General features: G+C 45.6%; 1 protein-coding gene across 1 annotated transcript in view; it reads left to right on the top strand.

The window, feature by feature from the left end:
* sema4f (sema domain, immunoglobulin domain (Ig), transmembrane domain (TM) and short cytoplasmic domain, (semaphorin) 4F) overlaps positions 1 to 16,881 on the top strand; it is a 46,039-nt gene that overhangs the window by 27,278 nt on the left and 1,880 nt on the right. Inside the window, exons 2-13 of the mRNA XM_030088301.1 lie at positions 10,973 to 11,118; positions 11,204 to 11,263; positions 14,635 to 14,733; positions 14,805 to 14,916; positions 15,011 to 15,130; positions 15,246 to 15,400; positions 15,482 to 15,663; positions 15,744 to 15,885; positions 15,971 to 16,187; positions 16,269 to 16,378; positions 16,483 to 16,634; positions 16,754 to 16,809. Of these exons, the coding sequence (XP_029944161.1) occupies positions 10,973 to 11,118; positions 11,204 to 11,263; positions 14,635 to 14,733; positions 14,805 to 14,916; positions 15,011 to 15,130; positions 15,246 to 15,400; positions 15,482 to 15,663; positions 15,744 to 15,885; positions 15,971 to 16,187; positions 16,269 to 16,378; positions 16,483 to 16,634; positions 16,754 to 16,809 (1,551 nt within the window). The remainder of the gene's footprint in view (positions 1 to 10,972; positions 11,119 to 11,203; positions 11,264 to 14,634; positions 14,734 to 14,804; positions 14,917 to 15,010; positions 15,131 to 15,245; positions 15,401 to 15,481; positions 15,664 to 15,743; positions 15,886 to 15,970; positions 16,188 to 16,268; positions 16,379 to 16,482; positions 16,635 to 16,753; positions 16,810 to 16,881) is intronic.

The raw sequence follows: 16,881 nt of genomic DNA, 5'->3' as shown, positions 1-16,881 counted from the left end.
AAAGGTGACTGTGCGTGTGGTTTACTGACCAGTTTCTTCTAAATGCTGATGTTTCTTCATCTTTAATTCGTCAGAGTGGCACAGAACAAAACACATTGAGTGAAAACAATGTCTGCAGACAGCAATGAGCGGGACACTGATTATATTGAAACTACAGAACATTTCAAGTGATAACATGTTATTTTTGGATTTGCAGCACTACGTTTTGAAAATGATGTCTGTTTACATTCTGTTTACACCCTATAGCTGGGAGTTACACTTTTTTAGGAAGAATAGAAGTCATTAGGAGATACTAAAACCCAAAACTGAACAGAGACAATATCTGTCATTAAGATTTTAGGTTGTTCATGACACATTTTTCATGAAGTCCATTACATGTGAGAAGTTGTACCTTTGGTATGATGTGAAACTGGGCTGTGGTCTGAGTTTGACCCTGGCTCCTCGCTCGTTTCTACCAAAGAATGCACAGAGACCTTCACTGGTTCTTCATTAACTACTGAGCGCCGCGTCGGCTGTTGCCGGGCTACACGGCACTTCCTGTTTCATCAGTGAGGCGTAATATTGATCTCTTTCGCTGATATCCAATCTGTCAATATGTCCCAGCTGTTTCGGCCAATAGCTGGCGCCAATGTCAATATCTTTATTAATTTTTCCACTTCACCGGGTCTCGTGGAATGAAGTCATCACACAAACACCCGTCGTCACGTGGTTCACATGAGTTATTCAGAGCCGGTCGTCATTAGAAATGTAATATCTGAGCCGACGTTAATATTTGATTCCAGTGCCAGAAATGAGCCGACGCTGCCCGTTTTAAATTAAATTAGTGATGAGAAGTTCTTCAGAATGACTACATGCTTTCAGCATGTCAGGTTACCAACCGGCCAAGATCAGCGTGAGAACTTTAGAATGTCATCACCGTGTGCAATACTCACACACAGACACACTGCCCACTAAACCGACACACACGTGTCCGTATTGATCCTCCAGCTGGAACAGCGTTTAAACTCCGACCTCTGACCTGTGAGACCAGAGGTCACCAGTGACCCACATGTGACACTGACCAGCTGTTGCAGGAGATACCAGCTCTCTGAGTGTGTGTGAGTGTGTGTGTGTGTGTGTGTGTGTGTGTGTGTGTGTGTGTGTGTGTGTGTGCACGCGCCTTCAGTTGTAATGAAAACGGCAAAAAGAATTGAGAATGATTTTCCACTTATACCGGGTTACTGGGTGCAGAGTGTGGTGGCACACACACACACACACACACGCACTCATAAGCTGCTGCAAACAAACCAGCTATCACTGTGCGCTTGTGTGAGCATTTATCGGTGCATGTTCAAACATCAGGTAGACATCTGTGAGTGAACAATTTTCTCTTTGTGTGTTTGAAGGTCCTTTTTGACACAAGTGGGTGAATCTCTGTTTTTTGTTTTTTTTTTTTTGTGTGTGTGTCTGCCCATTTGATACCCTTCCTGTCTCTCTCTCTCGCCCGGCCCCCCCTGTTGTTTTCTCCGTCCCCACGGGGAAACATCTGTGACGCCACCGCTACTCAACCGAAAATCACAACACAAGCTGTGTGTTTAGTCAGTCAGAAAGGAGAACGCTTTCCTCCGGCTGGCGGATCTCAGGAGCGCTCGGTTTGATGCCGGCGTACGACAAGTGGTCGCGTTGATTGTTGCGCACGTTTCACTCTGGCTTTCAGCCTTCCATACGCGGGATAATGCCTTCAGTGTTAATTCTTGCACAAGGTGATTAATAGTTTATTAATATCCTGTTGCTGCATGCAAATTTATCATATTTCTCACTTGGATGTCACACATTTCAGCTTAAATACTATCTTGCAATGAGGATGCTGCGGGTGGAAGATAAACAACTGATGAACTGATTCCGTCAGATTGAGAAGAAGAGCTGACTGGTGGTGATTAACATACAGACCGAGGCCTGCTATGCGACTTCACACGTACACGCTGCCTCATTCAAGGCGAGTCCCGAGCCAAAGACACTCGCGGCACCTGCTGTAGTGCCGCAGACATCGCGGTCGTCGCTTCTGCACCGTTCACGCTTACAGACACCGATTCTGCCTTTGTTTAGTCTGAATCCCTACATCAGTCTACACAGCCCCTCGCTTCATTGATTGCGAAGTAATTTGACACCAGAATCATCCTCTTTTACCTGCTTGTACATATTGCGTCAAGACGGGATCGTGTGGGCTGAAAACTGAAATAAGTGATTTACATGTAAATTTGCACGTTGGCAGATTTTATGAAAATTCAACACTTTAATTTTCAGAATACGGTGAATGCAGTCGTGCATCTCTACCTACATAGGATCTTATGTAGAGACACTTCATTATGTAACTGGAGGAGTTTTTAATATATATATCTAGCTGTACAGTTTTACTTACTGTAAGATATAAATAGCAGGATCGTGTTGACTCAATGAATCATTCATGCAGAAGCTCGTTCTCACACTACATACACACTGGGCTCTATGTACACACTCCCGACGAACGCTGCCGGCGCACGGCTTCTAAAACCCGGCGTGCGTGCACACACACACACACACACACACACACACACACACATGCACGCACGCGCACTAATCCTGCAGGGCATGGGCGAATTTAGGGCAATCCTGATTAGTAGTGCTACTGCTTATCACCCAGAGCCAGAGAGAGAGGAGGGGGAGAGCGGCAGGGGGAGGGGGAAGGGGAGAGGAACTGGGAAATTGGGAAAGAGGTGCTCAAACTGGAAACTGGGAAGTGGAGAGATGGTTTGTGGATTCACACACAAAGGAATTTTTTTTTTTTTTTTTGGTTACACCACGTATAAAAAAAACCAGAAATGTGCAAACCAGCCTGAGCCAAGAGGAGGATGTGGGGAACTAGAGAGAGGAAGAGCAGCGGACCTTCCACTCCCCTCCTCCCTCACGCAGGCTTCACCTTCTCGCTGCGTCTTTGTATCACTTCATTCCTGATATTTACTTTCTTCCGCCTCCTTTCTCACCTCCTTATTTCCTAATAATCCTCCATTCCCATCAGGATTCCAGTTCTGTGTGTGTGTGTGTGTGTGTGTCTGTGTGTGTTGCTTCTCCTCAGAGGGGAAGCCGACCTTGTCTCAGGGTCATTCGGTGTTTTGATGTCTTCACCTCTGGAGGAAATCCTGATAGATGCACTTATAAAGCAGGAGCCACACTTTGGTTTTTGAAGATTTTAGGCATGTTAACTACGTGACTGTTAATGTCCCAGTTCAGACTGAGAGACTCGGGCTCTCACAGCAGATCCGTCACTTTTTCCAATTTCATTTACAGGACCAACCCAATTACACACAAAAAAAAAAAAAAAAAAAACCACTGAGGTGCTTCCTAGCAGTGTGATTCCTGAAGGTTGCAGAGGACAGGCTGGTTAGAGCTGAGTGGAGCAGAAAGCAGCAGAGCAACACAGGTTCAACTGACTGTTGGTAGCATTACGGCCCGACGCTGCACTGTGGTCTGAGCCAGCTTTATAGGGTGACGGATTGTTTGGTGCAGACCACGCCCCACTGCAGGTGAAGACCATCAGGTAATCAGCTGCTTCCCTGCACCAGTCCACACCCCACTCACCACAATACATACAATACATACACACACACATATAACCCATGTAACTAGTCCACCTTGCCTGAAAAATCTGTACTCTAAAGAGTATGAACTTTTGTCTGGGTTTTTTTCTTCCTTATAAAAGTAAAGGCTTTATGTTTTTTAGAATGTTGCTTCCTATAAAATATGAATAGTTAAAAAAAGAAGATTAAGTACTCCTTATTTAGTAATAGGAGCACAACGCCTTCTATATAATGTATTTCTATAGTCGGAATCACCACATAAACTCAAGCGACTGTAAAACTTCTGCAGTTAAATAACTTGAATAAAAAGCCATATGCGGCGCTATTAAACACACCCAGTTTCACTCTGAAAGACCCAAAGACTTTGTGGTTTCTCAGCACACTGTTGTCTAATAAAGAACACACACAAACACACACACACACACACACACACACACACACACACACACACACACACACACACCAACACAAAACCGGGTTTTGCATAAAATTGCCTTGATATTTTATTAAAGCAGCCATTAAACGTCTTACGAGCTCCAACGTTTGACTTGATGAAATCTGCAGGCGCAGTGGCAGCGCTCTGCTTCGCTCTAATATATCTGACTCTAAAGAAAACGGGATTGTAGAAAATGACCTTGCGAGCTGCTTTTAGTCGAGCGCGACCTCGTTGATGTAAAGTGTTTGTATATTTTGCGTCAGACATTTTCCTGTTTCTGTATCAGCTGTGATATTTCATGTATATGTTGTGATTTATTTCACACCATTGTGATCTTTGAGACGTGGTCGCTCTGATCGTATAAATGTCCGTACCCCTCTCTGAATGTCGTGTGATTCCACCTAAATGGACTCCCGTGAAACTAACTTTTGCGTCCATACATGAAACAGGCCGTGCAGATTGCAGATGTTGTGTTTCAGCTGCGGCGGCTCTCGGCTGCATTGGTATGTAGCGACTGATGCTAACGGGAGCTAAATGACTGTCAGTCTCTCGGCAGATCAAACGGGCTTTGATGCCTTTGTGAGGCAGTTTATTGGCCTGAAACGAGGCAGAAATTGACCGTGACTACTACAAGAGGAGGACTGTGTCCCTCTCTTTGGCTTGCCCCGTCTCTTGATCCCACACACTGATGCTACAAATTAGACGGCGGCGTTCGGTCTGCGTGGAGTCCAGAGGAAGATGCAGGGACGCGTTTGTGTCTTGATTTAAATCCTCAAACGGCCTTCGATGAACGGTGGGTCTCCCTCTCTCGTCCCTTAACACACCCCAGAGCGCTTTAGGCAGGATATGCATGAATAGCCAACTTCAGTCATCAATCAAAGCAAAGACAATGAGCCACTTAGGCACAATAACAAGAGGTTAACCAAACATTACCCACACAAACACAATCTCAGTAACCGTTTTCATTGTCCGGATACTCCAGCAGACACTGTAATTTTCTTCTTGTGAAATAAAGTAAACCGCAGTGTATTATACCGAACTTTCATGTCTCTGCATCTGCAGCAGGGATCATTTATTATTTATTTCTCAGCTATTCTGTTTTATTTGTATGTGATAGTAAAGCTTTGGGTTAAGATTCACGATGATATAAGTTCATAAATCAACATTTTCTCAATTTTATAGAAGTCTGTTTTTAGAAAGAAAACAATTAAAGACCCTATATTTATTTTTACAGACAAATATTTCACAATTTCGCTGATATTTTCAGAATTGGTACAGTATCCCAAAATGTAATGCTGAGTCAGGTTAAGTTGAATGTGAATTATCATGTGTAAGCATCTATTAGCTTTTTTCTTTCTTTATTTTTGGTGGGCGGCTAAACTTAAGCCTTCTTCGTCATTTTAACATTTCCTAGCAACACAAGTTTAAAACAGCAGCTTCTGCTAATTAAAGAGGTGTTCATTCAAATATTATTGTAAATTTTGAGGAAAATCAAGTAATATTTTGGATAATCAACTCACCAATCATTAAAAAATGTCAAGCTTTATGCAGATGACACAGTGGTATTCTAAATGTTAATTGTTGGTGCATTTTTTTTAAAGGATATTATGTAGAGAACAGGGACAGATTAAGTTTTTAACTAAACAGTGAATCAAAGGTGGCAACATCAGTCCCAATTATAATCTTATATCAAACCGTTAAAGCCGCTATAAAGCTGAGTCCTGCTGAACGAAGTCCCGGTTGGACGATCCCGGCTGTCTGCAGCCGTTCAGAATAATGCATGCTGAAGTGTTAGCGTGGAGCAAAGGGAGCCTGTTAATGGACGCGCTGTCTGTCGGGACAATCAGCAGAATGCTGATGTATCCCTTTAACCTATGAAGTGCGTCTGCCCCCCCGACCGCTGCAGAACAATCCAGAGGAAGCTGCAGCTGGGAAATTGGAAAATGGCACTGAGTGGATGATCGCGCTATAAATGTGCGTTTCTGCAGAGTGTGGGATTGTGTCGATGGTGCAGCTGTGTCCTGTCTCACCGTAGGAGCCCAGAAGTGTGTGTGTTCCTAAACAGCGGGGGCAGGAGTGTGTGTATGTGTGCGCTCCTCTGCATCTCTTCTCTCCATCCCGTCAGTTTTGACTGACAGATGAAGGCGGGGAGGTGTATAATTTATCGCTTCCTGGTTGGTCTGGTCCCACAATGCCCCGCAGCCAGAGACCGAGGATGGTCCCCCCAGAGCAAAAGTCAGTTTATTAAACCTTTAATGGACACTCCCGCCCCACACACACGTGCAGGAACACACAGCCACACAGAGACTGTGCCAGGCTCTCTCCCTGGCTGCTCCTCCGTCATGTTTAATGTATAATGAATGAATGATTCATGGCAGGGGAGAGAATTTTGTATTTTAGGACTTCTTATTCATTTATACTCACACCAGTCGCTTCTTACTCTGGGTGGCGGCTTTTTTTCATCATGCATAAGGTCACCAGGTTTGCTCCACTCATCATCTGAATGATTTTTTATTGTGTCCATGACGTGACCCGGTAGAACCCGCGGTCTCTCTGCTGTCCAGATACATGCATGTTATGTTAGAGCAGCACAAAAGTATGTTAATGGGGACTTGTGTTATATTTTTAAAGACCCCCCCTTTGATGGAAATCAAGTCCTCCTCCTTGTTAACATGGGATTGAGCAGCCGCTTTCAGAGAGGAGCGTTTCTGCTGTGTGGCTCCAGCAGGAGACAAAAACATAAGTGACAAACGGAGGACAGCATTCATTGATAACAGTTCGTTTAATAAACTGTATAATCTGATGATCTTGTAGTTTCCTTGTCCTGAGGCTAATTTGTTTTTCATTGAGTCCCAGATATCAGCAAAACTCAGTCTGTAAACACTGCATTCACAATGTTCAATATGTTTGTTAATTCCTGAGAAAACGTTTGTGCGTGAAGTTTAGCTTGAGTTTTAGGGCTTCTGTAGATTTTCTCTGCACTTGAGGTCGGTTGTGATTCTAACATGTTCATAGACGTGGTTTTGATGGGCTGTTCAATGCTGGGATTGTTTCCATTAATACTGAAACTAAGATATCTATCGATGAAAATTGAAAGGTTTTTGATTTAGTCTGTTTTTTTAAATGTTTTCATGTTTTAATTGAGGAACCAGTGACTCTTGATTCTTCATGTTTTTTTTTTAATCGGGGCTGCCAAACGTCACAAAATCCACTCATAATTCACACTTTCATGCCTTTTCTAATGCTCACCTGCAGTTTTTAGCTTAACGCTGAACTTCCCGTTTCACAATGAAAAATGGAGCAGCTGACCACATGACCACATGACCACATGACTTTGACATGCATTCAGTATTTATCGCCTGCAGCTGTGCCTACAACAGAGTTAAACATTATTATATCATTCAGTTTGTCCTCATTGCATGTACTGCATAACGATTTTAATCCAAAATAAATATTCCTTAGAGCATTATACCGCTGATAAACTTAATTACAAGTGACAACTTATTGGTTCTGAGCTGTTGGTTCAAAGCTGAAGTCAAAAGTGGGCAGTCCAGGTGATATTCTCATCAACTGGGTTACATTTGTTTGAATAGAAATAAAAATAATAGAAGTGTAAACGCAGGTATAAATGTGTCACTGGTGGAAGTGAAGGAAAAAACTTTCCTCGTAATAACTTTGCAGAAAGTTGTTGCTGCTCCCCTCAGATCTGTGGAGCGTTTTATAGCCTTCCTGCTATTTTCTTTAGCTTTCCACCCTGCAGCTTTTAATCTTCCCCTCACTCACTCAACTTTTCTGCTGTTTCAACAACAGCTAGCAGCTGTCAGTAAATAAGCTCTGGGAACCGACCTGCTCAGCAAGAAGCGAGCTCCAATGTTTAGATCCAATAAAGTGAATGCAGCAGAGCATTGAGCAGGTAAAGAAACACATTTGTTTCGAAAACGGAGCGTAATTGTGACTGAGTAACACAGAATCTGCATTTAGATTGCTGAAATTAAATCTGTGACCAGAAAGCAAAAACTTGAAGCGGAGCTGTAGTTTTCTGTGGCGTCGTGCTCTGAAGGTAAAGAATAATTGAGCAATGCGTGGTTCTGCTGTGTTTTGATGCAACATGTGCCCTTGTGGGTGAATGTTCCCGCCACATGTGCAGAGAGGCAGGATCTGAGCTTTGATGCGCGGTGAGCTGCAGGCTCTCAACCTGCAGAGCGTCCCCCTCTTCCCTGTCGAGTCAAATTTATTCACAGGGCTCCTCTGACAGCCGTCTACAAACGTCATTGTGAAGAATAAAAGACTCGTACGACGTGGGAGAAAAGAGGAACATGCATGTTGTATATCTCTCCGCTGTGCGTTTTGTGGGGATTCAGAGGTGTGACGGTGTGAGAGGGGCAGATGGTGCAGCTCTAGGAATCATCTCTGTACATTAGGGTGAACAGCAGGTGGTGGCACCGTGTGTGTGTGTGTGTGTGTGTGTGTGTGTGTGTGTGTGTGTGTGCTCTTGTCCCGGCGAGCCGCACTTTACAAGGACATCTCTCCAGACCTTGCCTTTGGCTTGTGTCAGTAACACTCATGTCTGCCTTGCTGCGTGTGTGTGTGTGTGTGTGTGTGTGTGTGTGTGTGTGTGTGTTCTTGTATTTCTATCCTTGTCGGGGCCAAATGTCCCCACAAGGATAGCAAAACGTGGAACGACGTGCCTTGTGGGGACCTTTTTCCGGTCCTAAGTAGGAGAAACAGTGTTTTCTTGACCATGTTGTTGTTACTGAAAAAAGTAAAAGTGCAAAAACATTTCTTTAGGGTTAGGCTTTATTGTGGTGTGGGTTAGGGTTAGGGTAAGGGTCAGGGTTAGGGGCTAGACATGAATGGGAGTCAATGGACGGTCCCCACAAGGATAGAAATACAAGACTGAGCGTGTGTGTGTGTGTGTGTGTGTGTGTGTGTGTGTGTGTGTGTGTGTGTGTGTGTGTGTGTGTGTGTGTGTGTGTGTGTGTGTGTGTGTGTGTATCAGTCCAGCAAGAGGAATTTTTGCTATAAAGAGAGTCTGAAGAAGCTTTTGGTGTCGTGAGGCGACATGAAGATCGATGGTTGACAGCACAGATGAAAAGAAGTCACAAAAGGGACAAAAAATATGAAAAGCTGATGACGGAGTGAATGAGACTGAAAGGCCTCTCATGTTTTCGTTGCGTTGCTTCTCATCCCCCCCCAGCTATCATTTGAAGTCGGCTCTGAGTGACAGATTGAGGAGGGAAGTGTTTATTTCAATAGCTTAGGGTGTAGAAGCAGAAGAAGGACGGCTAACTGGAGAACTTCTAATCAGGGGCAGCGGCGAGACTCGAGAAATCTCTCTTTTGTATCAATCTCAATCTGCCTCCTCGCATTGGCTGATTTTCAGGAAGCGCCGGCCCACCGCGAGCAAACCGGGGAGCAGCTCGCGCTTTTTTTCCCGAGCGCCCGGAGGCTTCCAGCCGAACAGATGGCTCCTTAGTGAATGAGGAATGACATTCGTGTGAAATGTTACGGGAAACAGACGCAGACGGGCTGGACGGAGGCAGGCGGGGGGGGGGGAGAGGAGCCGCCCGTGATTCGGTTACAGGCAGATGTCGGCGTGCTCTTTTCATTTCACGGGGCGGACGCACGTAGACGGCCTCTTAAGTGGAAAACCATGTCAACGCCACGCGGCATTTATCAGAATATCCTGACACGGCGCTCGAAGCCCGCAAGAGGAGAGGCGGGATGGAGTGTGCCTGTTTAAATCTTTCAGGCGACAGCTGCCAAACTGGGGGTCGGGCTCCTCTAAACTCCATCTGTGATCCTCAAAGTGAGGAGAGATTTTCCTCCGTGTCATTTCTCAACTATATCAAATTGTCGCTCGGCTGCTGTTCGCCAGCTGTCTTTGGAAGAGAAGTAAACAAATGTTTTTATCTTGATTCTGCCGTCTGATCGGTCGGCACCTTCTTATCTCTACCTGCAGAATAATACGGCAGGGATGGAGATAAAGCAGTGTTCTGAATATAAAGGAAAAGGTGAAAAGATCCCGAGGCTGAACCGCGTGTGATATCTTCATTTCCGATGCCAGTCAATTAACATCAGTTACTGGAAAATTTGATTTTTGTGAAGATATCTGAAACATGGCCACTAAATACACATAATTACATAATATTTTCAGTTTAATTAGGCTAAAAATAAGCCATTCTTCTCAAAACTTGTAAAAATAATGTATTATTTTTATTAAATCCATGTCGAAGATGAGCAGAACGCAGTGGTCAAGTGAAGATCGTTGTATTTTCACGCTGATGTGTGTGAGCGGTTGATTTTTAGTACAGCGATTTGCTTGAGATTTGAGACACGCACATTGTTTTCAGGCACTTGGCCAACGTCTTCTGCTTGTGCTGCATAATGTTTTAGTGCAGAGATGATATTAAAGAAACATGACTTGCTGTCAGTTTGCCCTGTGTGCATTTCAAATATATTTAATTCATTTTTTTACTACAGATCAGCAAAATCATTAAACTCATACAGATACAAATATCAGCATGACTGGATACAGTTGAAATACCTGCAGTAATGCTTGGATTTTGACTTGAGGATTGGATATGAATGAATTTGCTCTCTCAGATCATCAGTTAGGTGTTGCTGAACACAGAGTTTCATATCAAGTCAAGTCATTATGTGTATAAATATCATCAGTCATGATTCATTACGGGTTTAATGGTACAAGCGCAGTTTGTAATGAACCTTCAGGATCTGATTCGGCTCGCGGCCATTAGTCTGATGTTGAATTAACGTCGCGTGCGGATCTCATTAGCACCGTCTGCTGATCCATCATCCTGACGCGCCGTCTGCGGCGCAGTGTCGCTGTAGCATGTGCAGCGTTGATTTTTCTGGACCGTCGTATTTGAGTGAAACCTCACGAGATCCTGCTGAAATCTCACCCGCTGTTGGTTTTTTTCAGAAGCCGTCCTGGGCCGAGGGACGTTCGGGAAGATGGGGAACTTCAGCACCTTCCTCCTGAACCGCACGTCGGGGATGCTCTTCCTGGGCGCCACGGACGCCATCCTCGCCGTGGACACCAACAGAATGAACCAAAGCCCTCGCACGGTGAGAGCGCCGCATGACGCCTGAGTGTAATAAACTTTATTAAAAACACTGATCCGGACTTCTCTCTGTGTCTTTTCTCCTCCAGATCACCTGGGACGTGCCCGAGGAGAAGAGGAGGTCTTGCGTGGCGAAGGGAAAAACCGAGGTGAGAAGTTTAGAGTGTTTTTTTTTTCACCCCGAACACACCTCCTCCTTCGTTGTGCTTCACCTCAAGCTCTATGAATTACACAAACTGGACCAGCTGGCACGTATATTTAGCGTTTTTCTGTGACTCAGCCTTCCTGTATTCCTGTCGCAACTCAGGAACATCCAGGACATTAAATTACGACCATTTCCTGTCAGTTTGACTCAGCATTGCCTCACTTTAAACATTTGGAATCATGAAAGTGTCCTGAAACTGCCCTGACTCGTTCTGTTTCAAATAATGTTGCCTTATTTTGGAAGGGGATTTTACTGAATTTCAATGTGGAAACTGGTTTACGTCAACAAAAATGCAAATCCTCTCAGTGATGATTTTGAAGTGATTTATTGGATTCGAGCATCCTCAGAAGATAAAACTGAGATTTTGTGTTGCAGCCATTTACAATCTGTGTGTGTTTGGTGTGTGTGTTTCTCCATCTCGTGCTCTTGGGCATCAGATGAAAAGTTCTGGGACTTATGCCAAGGCCTCATCGGGGGTGTGTGTGTGTGTGTGTGTGTGTGCGTGTGCGGAGACACAAACGCAGTAAGAGTGTATGTGAAGTCACAGATGTCCAGTAACCGAGTGTGGAAAGTGATTAAATAGAGCGTACGGTACACTCCGGCTGTACATCTCATTGTTCTGTGGCTACACACTGCTTTCAGTAAACTATCTGCCTTCAGTCTGCTCCTTCTCACTGAGTTTTTGGGATTTTACCAACAAAGTGGAGAAAAAAAAAAAGCCTCAATCCAGGAAAAAAGAAAATGAGGTCAAAACTAAAAAATAAACGGAGTCAATGGAAGGTCAGTGTCTCAACTGACGGGAGGTGTAATTAGTTTTGACCCATTTTAGACTCGCTTTATCAGCGCAGAGAGGTGGAAGACTGAAAGAGGCGGGACGGCGAAGGCTTGGTTTTTTTTTTTTCTGCAGAGGCACTGATTACGAGATTAACATGTGAGTCAGGAGGTGCGAGACGACGGAGCAGGAGGAGGAAGGAAGCAGGAAGAGGAGAGAGGGAGACAGATAGGAAGTGCAGGAGGGAAGATAAGAGATGTAAGGAAGAATAGACTCAACAAGAGGATACCTGTGTGTGTGTCTGAATCATGCAGAAACTGCAGACTCACAGGAACAAACCAGGGAGTGTTATCATGTTTGCCCAATGCTTCACGGATATCAGCGTTTGCAAACCGCAGGAAGTCCGCGATGTTGAAATCATTTCGAGGGAGTTCAGCAGCCTCGTCTCGCTCGTTCATTACCAGGCAGAGGGGCGGTTAATCGTGCGATCGTCAGCCCTCAATAAAAATACCAGTGTAGTTAATGCAGCAGCAGCAGCGATGATTATTTGAACTTGCTGGTAAATTGCTCTGTGGCTTCTCGCGCTCCACGCTGGTTTTCCAGCCTCCGAGCTTCCTGTCAACACTTGTGCTAAGAGTTACATGGCGGTGAGAGAGTTTCCAGTTCTAATGGAAATGGATGTTGACAGTTTTTTACCAAGTAGATCGAATCCAGCAGAAACAGAAAGTTAACAGGAGACGGCAGAATGTTTGCGCAAAGAGTTGACGGACAGAAAATTATAAGAAACATCTGCCTCTCCGACTGCTAATTTGGTGTATTTACAATGAGCTGAATATATTAGAAGCTGCCTGCTGGGATTTGAACATGATGCTGATGAGAGCGGTGAATTAAAAGAGCGAAGTCAAAACTGTGAGCTGGATAAAAGCCCATAGATTTGATGAAATGATGCTGCATAAAGAATTCTCTGTGCAGTCATCACTCCGACATATTTCATGTTTCACTCACTCAAAAGTATTTTGATCCCTTCAGATGACAGCTGATTCAAGGAAAATACAACCTGACTTTGGAGAAATCACACACATTTCAATGTTTTTATCATTTGATGACAGTTAATTCACTGATTCGATCAAACGTATTTCTTTCTTTCTTACCTTTTCCCCTGAAAATCAACTTTCTAGATCTAGTTTAGTCATCAATAGGGCACTTTTCACAGGGTTGAATTGAACTCTAAATGCTGCTTCACACAGGTGACTTTGGTAAAAGTATGAATGAATTCTCTGTTGTGAGAACAGGAGAGCGGGGAAAACACTCTGCGGGTGAAAGTTTGCAGTAAGAAAAGAGATGATGGAGGGTGAATGCAGAGAAAGTTCTCCTAACTTATACAAGCAAATCTCAGCAGGATAATTACTGAGAAGAAATTACATTCAGTATGTAAATGCCAGTGAGCGTGAAAAGCTTTTAGATGTTTCGGTGGGGGACCTTTAATTTCCACCGTGAGCACTTAAAGTCACAAATGCTTTTTACATTAAAATAAATCTTTTTTTTTTTTTTTTTCTGTTCTTGGACCCAATTATAATCAAGAACACGGCCGAATCCAAACACAATCGAGTAAAACAAATTGGAGCTGTTCGAGCCACTTAATGCCAGACTGTGAATAAAGCCAATTAGCGTGAATGAAGTCAATTTGGGCCAATGGAAATAGCTAATCCCAAGCTGAGCCCATTGTTACCAGCCTGAGCGCCCGCCGCCGCCGCCGCCGCCGCCGCCGCCGCCTCCCTCTGCCTGCTGGTCTCACGTGGAGCCGGCCGGGTGGGGGTGGAGGGCGGGGGGTGATTTGGGTGACATGATCTGGGCATCAGAGAGGATGAGGTCCCATGGGGAGGAAGTGACTCGAGTCTGGAGTTCAGTCAGAACAGCATGCAGTCACACACACACTCACTCACACACACACTCGCCTGCGTCATGGTTCATGGTAACCTGGGTGGGACGTGGGCCTGGTTTTTTTCCACAACAGATAACAACTGAATATGTTTAGCTTTAAACACGTGTGTTTTTCTGCACTGCATTTCCATGAGTGTGCGTGTGTAGGCGAGGGTGGTCTCTGCTGGTCGCTGTGGGGATCTCAGGTAGCGCTCACACCAGTGGGGGTCTCTGATTTCCTGTTGGATTTATTGACTCTTCAACTCTTCCCAGAATTCTCTCTAACCTTTCTGTGGAAATCCAGTCGGGTTATTGTGGGATCGTGTGTGATCATGATCAAGAATGCACACAGATTCAATACTTTGCTGCCATTTATGGCCCTAAAACCTGTTATATATCTGTAAAACTGACCTTTAAATATGTTTTCAATTTAAAATATGACCAGTCATACACTAGTTCTACTTTTTTTTGTACTTTCGAACTTTTGACTGTTATCCATGACATGCACTTTATTCATATTTAAATGTATTTGCTATATTTATTGCGTTTGGCTGAGTCAGTCTTAATTAGAATGGAAAGCTGGATGTGAAAACTCATTTCTCTGCGTTTGTCTCCCTCTGCAGGTGGACTGCAGGAACTACATCCGTCTGCTGGAGTTTCTGGGAAACGGAAAAATCTATGTGTGTGGGACGTACGCCTTCGATCCCCAGTGTGCCTTCCTGGTTAGTCTCACAAACACACACACACGTACACACACAGGAACCCCTTTTTATTGTCGTCGTTGTGCCTCCAGGATCTTTCATCCTTCACTCTGGAGAAAGCAGAGGAAGGAGGCGTGAGGATGGAGACGGGGAAGGGAAAATGTCCTTTTGAACCCAGCCAGCATTACACAGCTGTCATGGCGGGTAAGAACCAGGAGATTTTTTATTCAGTGTGTTTCAATGAGCAGCCCACTGAATCTACCGTGTGTGTGTGTGTGTGTGTGTGTGTTTTCCTCAGACGGGGTCCTCTACACAGCAGCCACCAGTAACTTCCTGGGAACGCTCTTTGACATCTCCAGGGCAACGGGTCCCGAGCAGGAGCGCATCCGAACGGAGCGATCCATCCACTGGCTGAGCGGTGAGACACACACCCACACACACTCTGCATTCCGTCGGCCGCACACACCAGCAGAGCTAAGGGAAGCCGTGTGTGTGTGTGTGTGTGTGTGTGTGTGTGTGTGGTGTTTCTTCAGACCCGGAGTTCGTCAGCTCCGCCTTCATACAGGAGTCTGCGGGCGGAAACCTGGCGGGAGACGACGACAGAATCTACTTCTTCTTCACCGAGGTGGCCAAAGAGTACGACCTCTACACCAAAGTCAAAGTGCCGCGGGTGGCCCGGGTCTGCAAGGTAATCCGCCGCGCCCCGGTCGGGCGACTGGCCGACTTCTCCGCCGGCTGTGGCTGACCTGTGCTTCTGTGGCCCGCGCAGTCCGACGTGGGGGGGATGAAGACGCTGCAGCGGCGCTGGACCACCTTCCTCAAGGCCCAGCTGGTGTGCGAGGACAAGCCCAGCGGGCAGCGCTACAACGTCCTGAAAGATGTGTTCACCACGCAGCACAGCCCGGGCGACCCCGGCAGCACACACTTCTACGGACTCTTCACCTCCCAGTGGTCAGTGGGGTTCGGTTTTGAGAAATCAGTTAGATTTCTGTAATATCACATCCCTTTATCTGCTGTGTTTTGTGCTGCAGGGAGCTCGACGAGCTGTCCGCAGTGTGTGTCTTCAGTCTGTCCGATATCACCAAAGTGATCGACGGTCCCTTCAAGGAGCTGAAGAAAAACTGTGAGAACTGGATCAACCATGAACCTATTCCCACGCCGAGACCTGGCCAGGTACGAAACATTGATTATCGAGGTATTTTTCCAAATACGAATCTCATAAATGACTCAAACTGATCTTGTTTCTCTTCCCTTAAAGTGCCTGAACAACGCGCTGAAGGCGGAGGGATTCGAATCCTCCCTCAAGCTCCCGGACAAGGTGCTGACGTTCGTGCGGGACCACCCGCTGATGGAGAACAGCGTCACCGCCGCGCCGCTGCTGGTCCGCAAGGGGGTGAAATACACCAAGCTGGCCGTCACGCTGTCGGGCGGCGAGGAGGAGGAGCGCCGGGGGGCGGTACTGCACCTCGGAACAGGTGATTTCCAGGTTAAATAGAATTAATTAAACATTTTAATCGAAGACCAGATGAAGACGTTGTTCTTGCCCTGTGCTGCAGATCGTGGAGAGCTCCACCGGGTGGCAGTAGTGGGCCAGAACGCCACTTTACTGGAGGAGCGCGCCCTCTTCCCCTCTCCTGAGCCTGTCAACAACATATTACTGCACGAGGTAGAGAGCATGCTTACACACACACACACACACACACACACACACAGGCACACACACTTAGGTAAGCACCGGATAAGCTGTAAACACTGTGTGTGTGTTTCCAGAGCTGGGCTCTGGTGGGCAGCCCCCTGTCCCTGGCTCGTATTCCAGCGGTGGGCTGCGCTCTCTACACCACCTGTGAGGTGTGTGCGCGAGCCCGAGGACTGGGCTGCGTGTGGAGCGCCACCGAGGAAGCCTGCAGGGAATCCCCGTTAGAGTGAGTGCAACAGGAAGTCAGTGAAGAGCAAGTGATAAAACCTCATGCAAGCGCGATCAAAAACATAGCATGTTAACTGCATTAAAAATTGTTTTTACTTTTATTTTTTCGTTTTGCAGTCCTGGTCCAGATGATTTTGTGGATGCTGCCTTGAGGAAGTGTCCTGCAGGTGAAGGTCAGTTTAAAAAAACTGCATTTTTACACTGTAATTTAAACCAAATGTGAGAAACGACACCGTCAGCATAGG

The sequence above is a fragment of the Salarias fasciatus genome, chromosome 3 (genome assembly GCF_902148845.1).
Source record: "Salarias fasciatus chromosome 3, fSalaFa1.1, whole genome shotgun sequence".
In the NCBI taxonomy this organism is placed as follows: Eukaryota; Metazoa; Chordata; class Actinopteri; order Blenniiformes; family Blenniidae; genus Salarias; species Salarias fasciatus.
The sequence above is the reverse complement of the archived record's forward strand: the minus strand, read 5'-3'. Positions and strand labels throughout refer to the sequence as shown.